This window comes from Thunnus albacares, chromosome 20 (genome assembly GCF_914725855.1).
Source record: "Thunnus albacares chromosome 20, fThuAlb1.1, whole genome shotgun sequence".
Taxonomy (NCBI): domain Eukaryota; kingdom Metazoa; phylum Chordata; class Actinopteri; order Scombriformes; family Scombridae; genus Thunnus; species Thunnus albacares.
Window position 1 is genome coordinate 15,298,902 of NC_058125.1, and position 19,732 is coordinate 15,318,633.

At 39.4% G+C, this 19,732-nt stretch overlaps 1 protein-coding gene and 2 long non-coding RNA genes across 4 annotated transcripts in view; 2 read left to right on the top strand and 1 right to left on the bottom strand.

Moving 5' to 3' along the window:
* LOC122971494 (potassium voltage-gated channel subfamily H member 4-like) overlaps positions 1-19,732 on the bottom strand; it is a 38,396-nt gene that overhangs the window by 17,662 nt on the left and 1,002 nt on the right. The window contains exons 2-4 of one of the 2 annotated variants that reach the window (XM_044338172.1): positions 8,917-9,150; positions 6,973-7,104; positions 6,300-6,433 (exon numbers count right to left, since the gene is read on the bottom strand). In XM_044338172.1, coding sequence (XP_044194107.1) covers positions 6,300-6,433; positions 6,973-7,104; positions 8,917-9,150 — 500 coding nt within the window. Of the gene's footprint in view, positions 1-2,299; positions 2,359-6,299; positions 6,434-6,972; positions 7,105-8,916; positions 9,151-19,732 lie in introns of those variants that run through there. The other variant, XM_044338173.1, reaches the window with a different exon arrangement.
* Positions 1,735-9,015, top strand: LOC122971495. Its single transcript, XR_006399485.1, has 3 exons — positions 1,735-1,993; positions 3,907-3,975; positions 8,931-9,015. It is a non-coding gene; the product is annotated as an uncharacterized LOC122971495 (long non-coding RNA).
* LOC122971496 lies at positions 9,086-10,705 on the top strand. Its single transcript, XR_006399486.1, has 2 exons — positions 9,086-9,172; positions 10,575-10,705. It is a non-coding gene; the product is annotated as an uncharacterized LOC122971496 (long non-coding RNA).

Below are 19,732 nucleotides of genomic sequence, written 5' to 3' on the forward strand. Positions count from 1 at the left end.
GTATGCATCATAACTGAAGAGGCCCTTAGATTGCTCTCATAGCCCTTAACAAGTGCATTAAAGTAGGAAACAGAGCAGCTTGACATCAAGTCTACTAGCTACTTGTCAGCGTGACTTGGATTGGTTACAACAGCTGACACACTAATGAGTTGACAGCATCAAAAGTGGCAGGACAGACATAAACAACAACACAGACAGAGTGCTTGTGTTTTGGTATCTATGAAAGAAACATTCAATATTTTTTGAGCATCTGATGTAGTATGTGGTGCATTAACAAGTATGCAACCCCTACAGTCTCAGAATAAGGTACGTAAAGTGCCGTGGAAATGTGCAACCTCTGAAATCAGTTAAGAGACATCCATTTGGAAATGACAGGATATCTCTATAAATGATTGAAATTTTAAGTAGTAACCTGTCGCCTCTGTCTCTCCATGTTTTTATGGCTGCGCTCCTATTTAAAGATCTCTGTGCATGTCTGTGGTTTCCAGCAAAGGTATAGCTCTCCCTCTTTTTTTCTGCCTGGCAGGCCAATGGGCTACAAATAGAGACCTAGTCAGAGAAGATCTGTCTGTGGTGTGGAGGCAGAGGAGCACATTGTTAGCTAACAGCCACTGGCAATAGACAATGAGAAACAGAGATGCAGTGTGAGGGAATGATGGAGGAGGCAACAGACAAAGTAGAAGAAAGACAGAATGGGAAAAATATAGTGATAGTCAGAGTGGGAGGATGGTCACGGTGGACAAAAGTAGCAATATCTCAATGTAAAAATACTTGTTAAAAGTAAAAGTCCTGCATTCGTACTCCCCCTTCACTCAAAAATGTGCTTTTTTTTCTTGTTCCTACAGTTGAACATTTGAGCTTCACTGTACAGAATAATGTATGAGCAGAGTTTGACACTAGAAGGCTGTTTTCACATTCACCTGCTGAAAGTGGAAAGTTTCTCTGCACTCATTGAAAATCTGATTTTAAGGGGCGGGCCAACGAGCATGATTTGTGACATCACAACTAGTTTAGAGCCAGTCCTGGTCCAATATTCAACTTCCACAAGTCTAATGTGGACTGTTTGCATATTCATAGATTCTGTAATTTTTAATGACAGGAGAGGCAGTAGATGTCATTTATGGATTTTTAAAAGATAAATGAAATATTATGGGGAGTGTTGTGGCTGATTTACTACTTAATACACATCTTAAGATGTCTTTAGGGGATCTTTAAGTAGAAGTAGGCTACATTAGCAATATTAAAATGCTCCTTTAAGTGTTATAATAAATTATATTTGATTATTATTACTGATGCATTACCGTGTAAACCGCATTTTAATGCAGCTGGTTGAGGTGGAGCTAATTCTAAGTACTTCATATGTGCATCATATTTATAAACTGATCATAGATTTTAAAGAAAATGAATGATAACAGGAGGCTTCTGGTGTTCCCTACAACCATTGATCTAAGAGGGGAAAGTCATTTTAAAAAAGGGGGGAAATAAACATAACAAAAACACAAACAGACAAACTCAAGTGGATGGTTAAAATCAGCACAATTTCGTGCTATTATGGCCGAAACACAAGTGTGCCAATGGTGCAGTTTCATAATGTATTAGCCCATATTTTTTATTTAGTTATAGTTTTTTATGCCACACCTTATCCATGGATGATGCATGTTTTTTTTCCTTCTTACCATAGATTTTATATCTATAAATCGTATCTGTCATATAGTCAAAAAGAACAGTGTTTCCCTTTGAAATGTAGTTTAGCAGAAGTATAGAGGCAGAAAATGGAAGCACTCAGGTAAAGTACATTTACTTTAAAATTGCACAAGATCAATTAGTCATTAGAGAAGTTGAAGTGGATGGGGTGCTTCGGTATTTGAATTGCACTACCAGGAGAAGAAAAAAGGAAGAAGGAGCGATCAAGAAAATAGGAGTGCAAAGTGAGAGATAGACAATAGAGAAAGAGACAGCAGGATCCAGAGGGACGAAGCCAACAGGAGATGAGGTTAGAATGACAGATGGAGAGGGAGAGAAAACGTATAAAAGCAGCAGAGAAAGAGAAAAGGAGGAGAAGGATGACAGGGGATGAGAGATAAAGAGACAGAACCAGGCTTTACCAGAGTTTACTCTCGATTCCCATGAATAAATAATAACTTAGCCAATGCTAATGATTTGGCTAATTTTCCGGCAATGGCGAAATATGCAAAGGGGCCGTTACTGGCTTGGAGAAGCGTTTTGCTCCGTTGCGTCAACCATTTTCTAATGAGAGGATACCTTAGACAGTACAATATCATATATCTTACATACTTACCCAAAATTTCAAACGGCCGGCCATTTTTTAAAAGTTTGTTTGCAGTGTTTTTAACTTGTGGTTAAAGCTATTTTCCGCAAGCGAGCGTTAACCTAAGTTACAGTTAGCTAGTTTAACTGCCCACGTACTGTTGCTATGGTAACCAGTAGTAACGTCTGTACTGATATTGGAAACGGTTGTCAACACATTTTTTTTTTAAATCTAAACTGCATTTTAGAAATATTGCTCACTTAATTTAATCTAATCTCTATTATATTTGTTCCTTGTATTTCTCCTTCCCATTTCCAGATATGACTGTAAATTTAATCTATCTTGTTTAACACAGTTTAATTTGGAAAGTTTGTTCAATAACGTTCATAATGTGGTTGAGAAAGGTGGTGGTAAATAGTGCTAAAACAAAACAAAACAAACAATCAAAAAAAGTCCATAAACTAGAAGAACTGTGCCGTCTACAGCTGACACAATCAATTAATTAATTTTCTGTCTATAGACCAATTGATTAGTCTAATTACAACTATTTTGATGATCAATTTATTGTTGTAAGTGATATAATTAAGCAGAAATGTCAAATATTTGCTGGCTTCATCTTCTCACATGTGAGGATTTGCTGCTTTTCTCTGTTTTATATTATTTTAAATTAAATATCTTTGAGTTTTGGACTGTCGAGACATTTCAGGATGTCCCATTGGGCTTTCAGAATCTGTCATTAATCATATAAATTATCCAAATTGATCAATAATGAACATATTCATTACTGTAGTTGCAGCCCTAAGGTGCCTTTATCATATTTTCTGCTTTTTATTCATTTCATTGTCAGTAGAAGTGAAGGACTGGCAGCATTCACATCATTAATTCATGTTTCATGAATATATAAACAGGCAATTTTGTGAAGTGAAACATATTATCTGAAAATTATATTTTAATCTAAAAACTAACATACCTACACTTGTGGGAAATGGTTGGATAGCTGACTGGTTAATGGGCAACTAGATTATCATGGGATAATTTTTGAATTTTGGCTTCTAATTAATACTCACTGATGTATAACATGTGCTGATTTGCACATATATACACATAGATATAAAATTACCTGAACAAAACTGCAGAGGGTAAAGTGTAAGGAAATACCCATGCATGCAAACAGGCAAACACTAACATGTTTTATCTCAGGTGTGTTGCATGCCATTATAGCTTTGAATCTAATTTCCAATACAAACTGCATTGTATCTGTTTAACACCAGTGACAGGTCTGCAAGATAAAGGTTTCCCAAAGTCACCAGTAGAAATCACAACACACAGTCCAAAGACTCAGGAGAAAACAAAACACCACCTTCAAGGCATACGTTTTCTAACCATGTTTTTTTTTATTTTGCACACAAAAAAGACACTGGAAGCCTATACTTTTAATATGCTTTGTTTTTATAAGCTTGCGTTGAATATATGCTGCTGCTGGAAATTATTGTTTTTTTTATTGTCAGTCCCTAAGGTTACAAATAAAGTAGGCAAAATGCATTTTTGTATTTGTTCTTCTGCATGGAATTTACAACAAAGTGACTCAAAAGTTGAAAAAGGCAGTTAAAACCTGAATGTTTCTATTCTGTTTTTAGTGATCTGCTGACTTTTTATTAATCTGATGCGCCAGATGTGTGATCTTCCAAATCCAGCTTCCTCGCAAGGTTAACTTTTGCGCTTTGAATTTTCTGTAACCTGTAATGTGTTTTTTTATGTAAAATGATGAGTTATAGGTTGTTCTTCTGCTAACTTTATGTCAGACATTAAGATGTTCTCAGCCCTGTCTACCTTGAGGAAGAAAATTATCATCTCAGTGGGAATTAATAAACACTATTAAACACTTACTCTCCTGGTGGTAGGGTTGGAACAGGGGAACAGTGACATTTCTGCAGGACTGTGTGTATGTGTGAAAAAAAAAGAGCAGGGTGTGAACATATTATCTCTGATTGGTTGAATTTCATACAGTGTTTGTGTGTGTGAGAGAAAGAAAGAGAAACTGCAAACTGTATGTGTGAAAATGTCTCACACTGAGAGTCCTGGAATTAAATTTGAATGATAAATATTATGCATCTAATTCTGCGTGTCACCGGAGTGTGTTGATGTTTTGCCGTACAGTATGTTTTTCCTCTGCCCTCCTCTGAGGGCAAGCCATCATTTACTGTCTTGATAATATGTGTGTGCACTATTAGAGCAGGCGTGTGTGTGGTGCCTGCATGCATGGTGCCAGTGAATAGTGCCATCTGTAAGTAGGTGGGATTGGAAGCAGGGCAGCAGGAGGTTTGGCAGAAAGAGGGGGAGGTGTTGCTCATTGATTCCCAGGATGGCACCTGCAGGTCGGGTCTGAAAGCGATGGCAGAGCTTTTGTTTTCGGAGGTGTTGACAGGATGCAGGTCAGCTGCACACAGGTTCATGTGAGGGTATTTATCACTGCCAAGTACAGTACAGTATAAAGTGGATGTCATTTCACTCAACTACGTTCGCATTTTCCAGTATAATATGGTAAATGTATGTTTCAGAAATGTATTATTTGTCATACATGACTTTTAAATTCTTTTTCATTGTGTTATGAATGGCTAGTAGTCAATAAAATATCTGGAATTGGAGTACATTTGGCCAGTCACTGAAAAATTACAGAATGTTTGAAGATTAATAATAAGTTTTCAAAAGGCAACTTGATTTTTGTAGTAGTTTCTGTGATAGATCAGATTGTAGCACTGCATGAATCGGCACTCAAATTTTTTGTGTCATTTTAAGAGGCATGCCATTAAAATGTTCAAGGTACTTTGAAAAAGAGTGCTCCTCAATGGTAAAATTTCGTTTGACATTTTTCAATCTGAGTGCTGAAATGAACAAGAGTGTTAGCTCCAAGTACCTAAAAGGTAAAATGAATCTGTCTAAAAACACACTTTCACATTTCACTCTCATTGCTTTCACATTTTTCTTTTTCAAATGCTAATATTAGTCCCCTGAATCAGTCACACACATGTCACAGGTTTTCAACTTTTTAAAGATTTTTCATTTACCCCTGAAATATTCTGAATTGGTTTTACTCAGCTGAGAGGAAACGCCACATTGTGAAGGACAGGTTTGAGTACAGATCCAGTTGGTTACTGAGCCTCTGCGGGAGGGGGAGCGGGATTATCTCTGCTAAAAAAACTGCTCTGGTTTTGTATCTTAGAGCAACACGGGAGCTCGTTCTGAATAACATTGCTTGGAGTTTTATTATTCAAAGCCCAGAAAGGCCTTTGTTCTGTAGAAATAAGACAAGTGGCAGTAAAACAGACCATAGCCAGGGTCTGTTTCACCACAACAAATAGCCTCTTAAGGCACTTGAAAGACAAACACTCTTGAAAAACAGATGACGACAAGCATTTGCACAGGGAAAATGACATACTTATCTGAAAAGGGTTGAAAAACAATTGAAATCCATATGAAATGAGACCGACAGTCATGCACTATCCAAAATACATCATACTGTACAGAAGCGTTAGAGACAGCAGCCTCATTTGGACCTGTGGGACCCCCCCACCTCAAAAAAGTGATGATGATGACGCACCCAGCACTCCCCATGACCAATGACGCTTTTCATCACTAGTGACAACCACCTTGTGCCTCCCAGTAACTACTGCTGACATGCTGACCTTGCTGTTTGTCCATTTAAAGCCACAAAACAACAGGTCGCAGGCAAAAAATGCAACAGAAGCAAGATGAAAATCATTCAGACTTAAAAATAGAAAAATCCATTCTATGAATTTTCCACTGAGATAAGCCGCACTCTGGGAATCTGGGTCAAGACTTCCCTCATATTGTTTTACGGAAAACACATCTTTTAGATATCAACATTAATAATTCAGGGAGAAAAATGAGGGCGCTGCATGTCTGAGTGACTCCTGACTGCTTATTTTCTGAGAGAGTACACATGAAAAAAATATGATCACAAGCAACCAACTAAACAGGAAGTACGTGGGAGTGGCAAAGGTATACTCACACCACCCAGGTTGACTTCTCTTTTGCCTCTCCTGGAGAACTGGCTGGTTAGCTGGTACAACATGGTACGTCCACGCTTCCTGGCCTCGTTGAAGTGAGAGCTGCTCTTCCTCCTGCGCCTCTTGTCCTCTGAAACTGTCACGCAGACACTCAGATGAGCGCATATCAATCAGCACACTAGATCACAAGGTTGTATCACAAGAAATTTGGTGGGAGCTGGAGACAGAGACTACCTAATGAGAGTATTGTGTCGTCTAATGCAACGTTTGATCTCTGTCCTGTTTTTACAATGAAATCGTTTTTCGTGTTGCACAAGTAAGACATAAAAACAACCATCAGTGATGTTTTCTGTTACTTGACTTCCATTCGATTCCATTATAACACAATGACAGCCTATTTCCCCCGGCGTATCGCTTGGTATTTGCAGCAGACTGTGCCCGGGTTCCACTTGACGACACACCACTGCCCAAATCAAACTCTCCATTGCAAAAAACATTGTCTGAGTTCAGTGAAGGAATGCCAGCCCAAACAAAAGTGCTGGGTAGAAGGTGACAGTGATGAACAAGAGTGCACAGAGAAAATGAAAGCTAGGGCCCAAAAGACAGCCCGCTCGTAAATCATGCTCAAAGTAAGCAAATAATGTGAGTTTTTTGTAAACAGGGCTTGTAGCTTACCCTCCTTCTTGCTGTTGTGGTGGCATTTTCCATGGCTGTCAGTGATGTCCTTGAATGAGAAGAGGAAGAGAACCATTTCACCTTTCTCATTCTTGATGGGCACGATGTCCAACAGACACCAGAAGGCCATCCCTGGAACAAAACCAGAAATGTTCATTTAGTTCAGGATTTTATTTTATTTTATTTTTTGTGTTACCTTCCTTTCTCCCTGTTTGGAGTGTCTCTTTTCATGATTTGAGTTCTTGAAATTTCCCATGTCATGTCAGCTCTCACCATGTCCGAACAGTGGATACTATCAAACCTTTCTAAAAATACCTCAAATTAGATATGGATCATGCTCTGGAGGATTGTGCACAAAGAGAAAGAGCAAGTAAGGGGGTGGTTATAACAAGTCAGGCAGAGAAGGAGCACCATAGATCCAAGACCTTGCCATAACCCAGTATGCTCATTAGCAGCTCTGCAGAAACTGTACCCTGCCACCAAACAGATGTTTCACATCTCCAATAGTGCCCCTAGTGTGTGTATGTGTGTGTGTGTAGGTGTGTGTGTGTGTGATAGGCACAGACACGGAGAGAAAACAAGAAAACAGTGTAGATGTGTTTTAGCACAAGGCTGTGGGTGTAAATACTGTACAACATGAGACGCTATTTGTGTGTGCTTTGTGCTTGCAAGCAGCAGGCACACAGCCGAGCAGACAGTGTGTGTGTGTGTGTGTGTGTGTGTGTGTGTGTGTGTGTGTGTGTGTGTGTGTGTGTGTGTGTGTATCTACTGAAATTCTTTAGTGTCAGACTTTATCATGGAAAACCTGCTAAGATTAGTCTTAAATCCCCTTAATATTCTGTCACTTTCTCTGTCTTTATTCTTTTTCCTCTGTATTTTTTAGAGCTCAATTGCTTTGCTCTTGCAGCAGCATTATAATATTTTTGCATATATTACAAATGATAATGTCTTTCCCCTCATTAGCTATAGTGTCATTGCTTTTGAGTGTACCCATGGCAAACATGAACTCAATAAATAGTTCCATCTATTAAAACTGCATAGGCGGCTTTTGACAATACATTGGTATTTTTAAAAAGCACTAATTAAAACAGAGACAGAAAACAATGATATGACATCAGTAGGAACACATTGATTGAAAAAGCCATGAAAAATTGGAATGATAGAATAAAGCACCTATGAGATATGACAAAAAGTACACCTCTGGGGTCTTGTGGGTACCCCAGTCAGTAGGATTAAGGTTAAACAGGGTTGTATGTTTTCTTTCCATGCATGACATTGTATTCAGAGTGCAGAACTTTGTCAGAGGGATTAGTTGGAAGTTAAGAGTTTGAAGGATTTAGTTAAATGTGATATTTAAGCTACTGTAATAAAAAATGAGCTTATAGTCATAAACACACACACACACACACACACACAAACACATACAGTTAACGTACTGCATTTTCTGCATTAAGAGAGTACGACTGACTTTGAAATATGTCACAGAGAATGAGATGAAGCTTGAAAATCCTCGCAGCACCTCCACACTTAGTGTCAACAAATCACAGGATTAATTGACTGATGATTTTCACTCGATCCGATGGTCTGCAAAAAGCAAGCGTTGCACTGCTGTATTTAAAACTGTGCATCACTGTGGAGACTCATAATTCAACCAAATGTTTGGCTCTTATAAAATCTAAAAATAAATGTGGTGAGATGGGTATGATGTGAGCAAAAATTTAATCTCACTTCAAAAACTGAAACAGATGATCACAGCCTGATCAAACCAGAAAAAGATTTAGGAAATAAAAGTCTGTTATTAGAGGAGTTTTATCAAGTGCTTTCATTTGAACAAAGGATGACAGGCATATTATTTACTTCATAACCTTGAATTTTAAATTAATAAAACTACCTGCTGAGATCTACAAGTTATAAATAAACATTTTGGCTGTTCCATTCACCCACCGTTCTTCTTGTAGAAGTGGACCTCGGTCTGGTACTCCTCTCGGCCCTCCAGAGCCTTCTCCATCTGCTGGGCGACGTGCTCGCTGGTATCAGCCCCGTACAGGAAGTGGCAGCTGCAGTTCTTCTGCATCACCTCAGTTCTCGTGAAGCCCGTCAGCTCGCAGAAGCCGTCTGAGCAATAGACAATGGGGTATCCGCGGTGGCCCTGGGCGTTACCCAACAGGAAGTTACTGTCTGCAAAGGGTGACATGAGAAGGTAAAGAGGTGTTAGAAGAAGTGGAGGCATGTTTTTGGACATGCTTCTGTGAAAAAAAGAGCAACTAAAGTAATAAATACAGACATTTAACTTTTTTTTTTTTTTTTGCTTAAACCAAAACAGCAAGTTGCATCATGTTTCAGTCTGAAGTTTGGTGCTCAATTTGTTCTTTGCACTGGAATCAAAGTTTGTTTAGCTCTTTGAACATGTGTCAAAGCTTTGCAGGGTCAGTTCAACAGATGAGAGACTAGTTTACAAGTTCAAAGTAAACATAAATCAGACTTTGGTGTGGACTCAGTTTCGGGCCAAATTAATTTCCCCAGGCCACCATCGTCTGATTTCTGAACTGAGTCATGTCAGTGGTCAGGAAGGCTGTGGGTAGTTGAGGGAATTCTGAGCTGCAGACAGAAAGATATAAAAACAGCTGACTGGGGTTTAAAAGGAGCACAAAGGTTAGCGATTGATTCTCAGGTTACTCAGGCTTAATTGATTGGATGAGATGAACCTGTGAAGGACTTGACTAGAATTTAAAAACTGACTGGGTAATAGAGGAGAGCAGGGAAGCAGAAAAGTCCCAGAGGAATAAAAACATAAATGTGAATTGTGGATGAAGAGAAAAAAGAGAAAGATTTAAGAATCACTGACTTAAGACAAGCTTCATGTCATTTCACCAAAGACCAATTAGTGATTTAAAGAATTAAATACTTAAACATGTACTTTAAATATTTGTATTTTTATCTCCATCATGTTTTTGGATGTTGATATCACAGAAAAGGTGATCAGACACAGAAAAAACACAACTAGACATAATGTTTCACCACTTTCATGTGATACAGTTTTTAAAGGATAGGTTCCTATTTTTCTCTTAATATCTTATTAATCTCACATAACTCCTTGTCACATCAAATGCATGTATTGCCTGTACTTACTAATTAATACACTTTCAGTAGTCACATGAGTAATTACAAGACCTCCCATCCACCTAACCCAGCCGGTATGTGTAGAAAAAGAAATGTAATATTAAAATGATTGATTACATGTACAAAATATTTAATGTAAAATACTGATGACACTTGAATGACACTTCAATTATATTTTGATGAATGTAAGAAAGGGTTAGAGGTTAGGGTTAGGTTATACTTTAATATTACCACATTAAAGTATGTTATGTGCACTTAATTTCATGTGAAATATACAGTAGATGACCTCAATACTCTATTATATATATATATATTTCACATTAAATGACATCATGTGACTCTACAGCTTATGAAAACAGCTTCTTATCAAATCTTGATCCAGCCTCCGCGATGGACTGAGCCTAATTTGAGCATCCAATATAATGCTGGAATATTGTCAGCGCCCCATCCTCTTCACCTGTTCATTGTATGTTTATCTCAAGGTGCTGATATTGTGATGCACCTGCTTTGGGAGTAAAGCTGTGGATGGTAAAATGCAATATACCAACATGACCTGATGAAGATCCATAAGGGCCATACATCTAAATGCCAATTTAAAGTGGTGGAATATGAAGTCTGGTATGCCGGCTTTTTCTCTGTTTACACAGGATCATGCAATATAGATATTGGATGTCACTTGTGCTGTTCATTCAGCACCACAAACCATCTTGACTTTCCTTCTTTCCATGTTTTCAGCACCATGGCCAGCTCTCCAGCAGCTGGCCTGTTGTCTCTGTTGAATTCCTGCTACATTTTGTTCAGTTATGGCTACAGGACATAAACACACAGCACCAGCTCTCTAACTAACTTCAGGCTGCAGCACTAACAGGCATTTGTTCTGAATACCCACACACATTTATTCTGGTGATAAGTATAGTTTGATGTCACACATTCCCTTGGTTGTTGCCTGTGACCTTCATAAGCTAAAACAAGTTTTTGCTGCTTTTCTTTTTTTTTTTTTTTTGGCTATCTGTCTGCTAGAACTATGAATGGTCTACCAGTAGAAGGAGCTTTGAAATGCATCACATTATAAGCAGCGCCTGCTCAGCTCTTCTTTTTAACATTTCAAAGGGGAATACAACAGCATGCTCAGCAGGGACTAAAACGGCGAGAGACTTAATGTGGGACCTCCACTTTCACAATGCCTAAATGTATTATTTTCACAGGATTTGATGAAGGGAACATAACAACAACTTACAATGCAATAAAATCAACAGCCGGAAAAGAATTGCTGATAGTTGAACCAATGTATCTCAAAAACAAAGAAAAAAATAAACCATTATGAGCTTCACAAAAAAAAGTATTTGTTGCAGGGACATTGTATTAGATTGCATTAAATTGTCCTGTTACCCAGTCCAATCTCTGTAGACACAGCATGGATCTCATAAAACAGTGGTTCAAAATCTTTTTTGTCCAATGTACTCCCATCGCTCCCTCAAATAGGCTCGGGTACCCTTCACCTTTCAACTTTGTGGAATTGGAAAAGTCCTTCACAGCAGAAAAAACACAATAGCTACAGTGGATCCATACAGAACATAGTCATTCAAGAATTTTCAATGTTTGGTGTATTTTTTATTATTAGTATTATTTTTCAGTATGTTTGATCATGTTTGAAATGATACTACTATCGCTTGGGGTGACAGAATCTGGATTTTTCCATTACATTTAAGCTTTCCAATTTGACTTTTCTCCTAGCTCGCTAACTAGTTTTCCTGCTTTTTTCTGAACCCACAACATACAGTAGTGTTTAAGTGTTACAACTGACCGAGCTTGGTGTGAAACTGCAGTCAGCCTATTGTAGCTGGAAGGTTGCTGGTTATTTTGACAAGTTATTATTTTTACTGTATAACTATTTGAATCAATCCATAATTTATCTTTTTTGTTTTTAAATTAGCTGAGCTATGCCACAATTTTTTTACGTCCTCCTATTCAATGCAGAAGGTACACGTATCCCTGGATGGGATTTACTCACCAAAAGACACTCATGTATCTATTAGATTAGATGTAATTACATATTTAAGGAAACAGCAATGCATATTTGTTTGCTATTTCTTACAGCTTATAGAGAAAAATCAGGATTAAGGCATCAAACTTCACCCAGTTACTGACTTTTTTCCTACTTCTTAAATGAAAACATGAAACTCCAGATTTTCCGAATGCCAAGCAGAGAGGCAGCATACACACACATACACACACACACACACAGACCGGTCTGAATTTTTTGCGATTCCATGGAGAGCGAGCCTAAGGAGGAGGAGTATTAAGCAGCTGCTACCACGATTTCCACAATCTAGCACTTTAATTGGCCAGACTGAACAGAAAGCAGTCCATAAGGGATGTCTTTTCTGAGCGGTGACAACCTTTCTTGAATGTGCAGTGAGCAGCAACTAAACTGTCACTGTGGAATTACAGAGACAGGCATTAGTCGGATCCATCAAAAGGCAGGGGAGGTTATATGCCTATTGCTATGCCTCGCTACTGTAACTGCTTCCCACACTTCAGCATAGAGAAACTGAAATGTTTTCTGTTTTATAGTCTGCTGCAGATCTTTGCGAGCATAGGTTTCATGAAGAGAGACTGATAACTGTTGCTTTTTATCATGTATGAAGCTTTTTTTTCATGTAAAGTCCCAAAGCTCTGGAACTGTGGCTCTGGTTTTTCATATCTAAAAAGAAATTGCCCTAGAAACAATGGCTGAACACAATGTGATAGCCTATCCTGTTGAAAAAAACATGCCCTCTTTTTCATGTTCTATAAATTCCACCCCTTGCTGGCCCAGTGAGCCAGCAAGTGTTGGAGAGCAACCACATCTCTGAATTATGTAATGTTTACCTAAGAATAGGTACGTCTCTACTCAGCATCCCTAAATCGGTCCTTCAAACAGGTCAAGGACAGGTATAGTCATGAATCACTTTGTAAGGATGTATTAAAGGTCACATATTATGCAAAATGCACTTTTTCATGTCTTTTCAACATAAATATGTGTCCCTGATCTGTCTAGAAACCCCCAAACTATGCGAAAAGACCATCCTCTCTCTTTTTCTCCTGCTCCATCTTTCAGTAAATGTGTGCAAATTTGGCTCCCTTTATGACATTATAAAGGGATCTGTTGAACATAGACCTCCACCCAGCAGGCTGACGGTCCCCACCAACTGGAACCTACTGAATCAAATTGTTCTGTTGTTGTCTGCAAAAACCAACACATTAGTCTTTATGTCCTCCTATCATCTGAAGAAGTGACCTGTTGGATTCACTTTATTTTTGATCCCCACAACAACTGGAAAACTGTTGTATGTGTTGTTGTATTTTTCTTCGGACAGCCTTCTGAACAAGGGCCATTAAAAAGTAGGATTTGCTTCAAAACTCATGGATGGATCGTTACCAGCTGTCCGTGACCCGACCTCAAACTTGGAAGCTGTAAGTTTTGCCATGTTTTGTGCCATTTTACTGTTTATTTAGCAGGTTAGCCTGTTGAACTTGGCGTTAGCATGTTGCGTGGTTAATATGGCTAGCGATGTTGGACTAATATCGTAATATTGAGCGACAGTCAAGAGAAACTGTGTGAACATTAAGCCTCGTTTGAAGCCAACTAAACTAGTAACAGTAGTAGGTTGGATGGTGGTATAACTATTCACACATAACTGTTTTTTCATGTTGCTTTTTATACTGCAGCGCTAGTTCAGCTAGCTTTGTTGTTATCCCATTTTGCGCCATGATCCTTGCCAGTATGTGTGTGTTGCTGCTGTAACATTATGTAAATATATTTGATAGATATGCCAGGAAGTCAACAATACACGTGTGTAAAGAAATGGTAAAACTGCAGGAATTCCTGTGCTTGGCAATGTTTTGTAACTTTGATTAGCAGCCAACAGCTACTTGCTCAGACCATAAAGCTGTAGTGCCCCGTTGTGGCAGAGTGTGTTTTGAGTCAAGTCGAGGCTAATACGTCCATTCTGGTCCACGGATACGCTTAGCGTTACTGTAATACTAGTATTAGTGATACTACTACAGCTCAACAGTCAACAGCCCTCGGTCTCTCCTGTTGCATTCATATAATCGCACATTGTACACATTGTATCACAGCCGGAAAGTCACACCCAGTTCCTGAGCGGGGCGTGGGAAGCAGCAGCTCATTTGCATAGACATAGAAATAGCTCATCCAGAACAGGACAGAAACAGAGGGGTATAGAGGCATAATCTCAGTGGTATTTTCAGCAAAAAACTTCAAAGACTTGTTTTGGGGACCTCAGAGACCAATATTAACTTGTTGAAAAGGAGTATAATATGTGGCCTTTAAAGGTTAAACAGAAAGAATGAAAAAACTGCTGTGTGAGCTTTGCAAACTGTGTTGCTTCACTCTGCGGATTAGACTGGTCATTGAAGTTTTCTGCATGATTCAGAGAAGTTTTATTCAAGTTGGGATGTTTGAAACACCAGTGTTTTCTTCAAATGAGCAGCTTAGCATAGAGACTAAAACAGCTAGCCTTGCCCTGTAAAATAGGAGAGAAATAACATTAATTAGTGAGCTTTAAAGGAGCTGGTAGGCTTCTTTTTTTTCAAAAGTTGGACTGAGCCAGGCTGGCTATTTCCCCCTGTTTCCAGTTTTTATACTAATCATAACTAACTGGCTGCTGGCTCCAGTCCTAGATATTGATCTTCTCATATAATTCTCAGCAAGAAGGTGAATAAGCATATTTCCCAAAATGGCAAAATATTCCTTTAAAGGGACATATTATGCACATTTATGCACATTCATCTTTGCATGATTTACAGTTTAAAAAACTCCTTATTTAACTCATACTGACCTATCAGTTCAGCCTCTACCTGAAACAGGCTGTTTCCGCTCCTGTGTCTTTGAGGCCCCCCTCCCGCCCCTCTGCATCTCTGGAAGCTAGGGATGCTATGTAAACTATGCCACCATAGAGGCAGGACTTCACTTCTTCTTCTCGTTCTTCACTCAAAATGTAAACTTCTCAAATGCATCCGTATATGTCTGAGCCGCAATACAATCCAATCTAATATATGAGCAGCAAAAACAACGCATGGAAAAACCTTAGTAACCAAGCCTATGGAACGGATGGTCGTTTATGGGCATGTGCAATGAGCTGACATCAGTTGTCAAGCTAGAAAAAAACATCAAGTTTTGGAACTTTGACCACGTTTAACATAGATATCCAACATACAAAAAGCACACCATGTCTCCTTTGAGATATTGATGTATGTTCTGTTCTGAGCGGACAATGTTATATTGTGGAAATTTCAGCTTCTATTTACTTATTTCTTGTCTTGTAACTATGTAACAAGCACCACAGCACCCACAAGGACCCAATTTGATAAACGGTTTCTATGAGTGTGTGTGTTTGTGTGTTTGTGACAATGCCTCAATTCTTAGGCCGTAATCCTCTCAGGGATATTGCTTCGAGTGGCCGGTCTGCTGCGCCAGCTTCTTTAATTACACAACTGTGCTGACTCGCTACAACTGTAATCTGACATGATGACACTACATGCTACCGCTAACCACAAGGAGCCTGCATTGTGTCCATATCACAGAAGTTCCTCATGTGGGGAAGGAAGTGCATGAAAGACAGATGAAGCCCATGAGGCTCGGCCACTGCCTCACCAGCTCATTATCACCCAGCAGCATGTAATTACCTAATGGGGGCAGTTGGGTGTGAATGCAAGGAGAGGTCTGGTAAAGAGGCATGAGGAGAATCAGTAGAAATCATAAATCACTTGTTGTATATTTTGATGAACTATGGCTTTTTCAAGACTTTAGAATGACACATGTAGGCAACGTCTGATTATTTAGAACTTGTTTGACAAAAGTATCTGTTGTGTTGTGATCTGAATCATAAAAAAGCCAAATGGACTGCATTTATATAGTGCTTGACAAAAAAGCCTCACACCCACTGACACCTACAATCACGCACCGATGGAGGCGGAGCTGTCATACAAAGGTGCGGATTTATATTTTAGTGTCTTGCTCAAACATACATTTTAGGAGGAGGCAGGGATGGAGCCACCAACCATGCGATTACTTAACAATCACAGTATCATCACAGGTCTTTGCCCATGTCAAACCAATGCGTATATCACACATAGCACCTGTAAGAGTAAATACCAGGAGCTTCAAAAGAAGCAGCAAAGGATGAAGCCTCACAATGGCTTCAGCTATTCACTGATTTCTGTCTGTTTGCTCCTGCAGTGCTCTGGCCTTTGCAGTTGCCCATTAAGATCCGTTCATCAGCTGTGTAACAATTAGGTCCATAAGGTTCAATCTGACAGTCCTTGCTGTCTCCCCTTTGGTTCTTTCAACTGAAAAGTGTGTAGGGGGAAAATAAACCTGGCTCTTATCTCTGCCTGCAGCTGCCCTGTGGTTACACTGCCCCACAGGGCAAGCGCTGCTGTCAATGCGAAAAACGCTGCTGGGGAGGTCGTGTAAAGGAGCCGCGGGTGGTGGGAGGAGGTGGGGATGGGTGTAAAGGACAGGCATGTATGCTGTGACACACAAACACACGCCCACGGATATACACACATATGGCAGGCTCAGCGTGGTGGTGGTACCATGGAGGAAACTGGACAGTTGGGGTTTGAGCTTGTATGACAACAAACATCTGCCCTGCCGACATGCCCTGGAGAAAAATACAGTTCCCAGGGTGCTGTTCTGCAACCTGACCCCAACCTTTGACCTCTAATAATTTCCCTTCAGGGATCAATAGATGTCACAAACATACTATAGACACACGTCATATGAAATCAACATATATACAAACACACATAACAAACACAAGCCCTGAGCGCAGGCGCTAAAAAACACACAAACACACACATACACAATACAACGCAATTCTTTTGAGGAGCAGGAACGCTGACATTGCTATGAGACATACACTGTGCTGTGTCAAAGGTTACTGACTGAACCTGTTCTGACATTTTGCTTGTACTGGAGGAGTCTTATATGCTACAGACAAGTAATTTCCTCGGTCCAGGAACTGTTAAAATTAAAATTAACTTAAAATTGCTTTTCAGTATTAATAAATGTTATTCCTAAGGTCATAGCACAGCCATAGTCCAATCAATATCTGTGAGCATGAATACCTCTCACCCAGAGCCAGAAAATGGAGAAATTACACTCAAACCCCTGATAGCAGGGAAAAGGTGGAATTTGGAGCTACACAATAGATAATGGCTGAAAGAAGATTTTTTCATGCTTTTAAAGCCTCTATTATTTGGCCCAGCGGTGAATGCACGTAGATATGCTTTGCACAAAGAATGCAGTCTTGTTTTGCAGAGTGGAAGCAATCTGAGAAATTACATGGGCATGCTGGAAAATAAACAAGATAATGACGTTCACAAAAATAATTGTCTGATACAAATTGTATTTACTGTAGCAGTAGCAGTGTAGGCAAAGGCTAGGTTGGAGTGACATATTAGATAAAAATTTAGACAGTTTGATGGCGTGGCTGCTTGGTCCGCAGTGACGCTTTAGTTTTATTCTGCTTATCTAAAAGCATTTTTTTGACGGAAACTGTCTAAATAATTCAAGTACTGAAAATATGTGACAGACATTATGTTTTGCATGTTTTAAGGCTGGATAGTATGTTCTTATTTGGTGTAAGTACTTTGTGTACATCTTGTTATATATAGGAGATTTGATGTGACAAAAACTGATTTTTCTTGATTGTAGCTTGCAGTATCTTCTCAAAATTAATGATGGCATACATTTTTATTCAGAAATAATCTTTTAAACTGCACAAAACCCTATCTTGTATCTTGATTTAACTGGAAAGCACACTAGCAGGTGCAAGACACAAAGGCCTAATTTTCTTGCTTTTGCAGATCCCACTCTGCATGCCTGGTTGATAACACTTCAGATTTATATATTGCACCATGAGGAATATCTGTTATGTAGAAGCTTAGATAAAGTACTCTGCAAAACTTGTAGGGCTGCATATACAGCCACAGTTTTTAAGCTGTAAAATGTTGCCACCTTGGAGACAGTTTGAGGTGATGTTGAAAAACGACCGCAGCTGCAAAACCCACAATGACACTTCCTTTAAGATGTGCCTTTCTAAAATATATGAGACCAGCTGCTTTCTAAAAGTCCTTGATTGCAAAGCAAGTTCAAGTGTTTTCTCTTCAGCGGACCATCTTTTCTCAAAGACCAAAAGTGTTCAAGCATCATCCATGTCAAGTGGCGGGACCTTGTCGCCTGGGCAACAGGAAGGAAGCTATTTTGAGCTATGGGCACTCTGCCACTCCTCTAGGAGCCACAGCCCTACGGTGGCATTGAGAATGGCAGTGGCCATGGAACTAGGAATATTGGCATGTAGTTTCAAAGACGTGTATCCCGCTGCTACTGGCATGTTTTTCTCTCGATTGTGGTTCTAAATTGCAATTATTTGGTTTTGCATTCACAAGCATGCTGCAAGAAAGCATAGAGAATCTAATACACTGAAGTGAATGTTGAAAATGTGAAAGTTTGTAGCAGTGTCTGTATTAAAGTAGTGGATGTGGGCTTGCTCAGATTTCCTGTCTAGAGCTGCGATTGTGCTGCTGTCTGTTGACGTCAAAATTTAGAGTTGAAATACCTCAACATCTGCAGTCCTGTGACACTCATATGACCACTAGATGTTTCCAGACATTACTAACAATGAATAAGCACAACATTAGAAGAGGGAAAACTGATGAATTATTATTATTATTATTATTATTATTATTATTATTATTATTATTATTATTATTATTAGACTGAGTCTTTAGTTTATGTGACTCTAGGAGAAATGGTGTTACACATTAGAAAAGACACTGAGCCCCAAAGGGAAATCTCCTTGTTCCCCTCCACTGGGAGGTCAGAGGGGAGGTTCAACCAGAGAGCAGCCCTCTGGAGTTGGCAGGGAGTCTATGTTTTGCTCAAGGACTCTTCAGCATGGCGGACACAACAAGGGGGCACGACCCCTGGTCCTCCAGCTGAACCGTGTGACACGTCATCTCCACTGTAGATTCTCTGTGTGTATCTTCTCCTCTCACAAACCTCTTCAATTGTATTTTCGATTTCAGTGCTCAGATATTAGAACAACCCCTGATGAGTGATGTGTCAGTGTGTTTTAAGCTCTTGAGAGATCCTCTAACACCTCATTAGAATGCCTGACTCACAAGTCAAAGCTATAATTACATACGCTACACATCAATTACACAGTAATATCACCCATTTCACTTTGTTTATTTCCCACTGAACTGAGACCTAGCTCGGAGACTAACTGTGAGACAGTCGTTCATTCAGGCTGCTGCAACTATAGCAGAGGGAGGACAGGGTGAATCGACAAGCGAACAAACACAGACGTCCCCACGGTATTTGTTTACAACGAGCCACAACCTCCCCTGAGGTGGCACAAGGTACAAAACAAGAGACACAAGCCAAGCAGAAATGGCAGCGCTGCCTAATGGCTGCAGCAGCTTGTTTGAAGCTACAATAACTACTGAATGTGAAACAAATGTGAAAAGACAACATGATTTCTGAAGGTCAATTTCCTGCTCTTGTCTTCCTGTAAACATGCAAACAAACTTTTCCCCACATCCCAGTGCAACCAGCAGCAGCAGA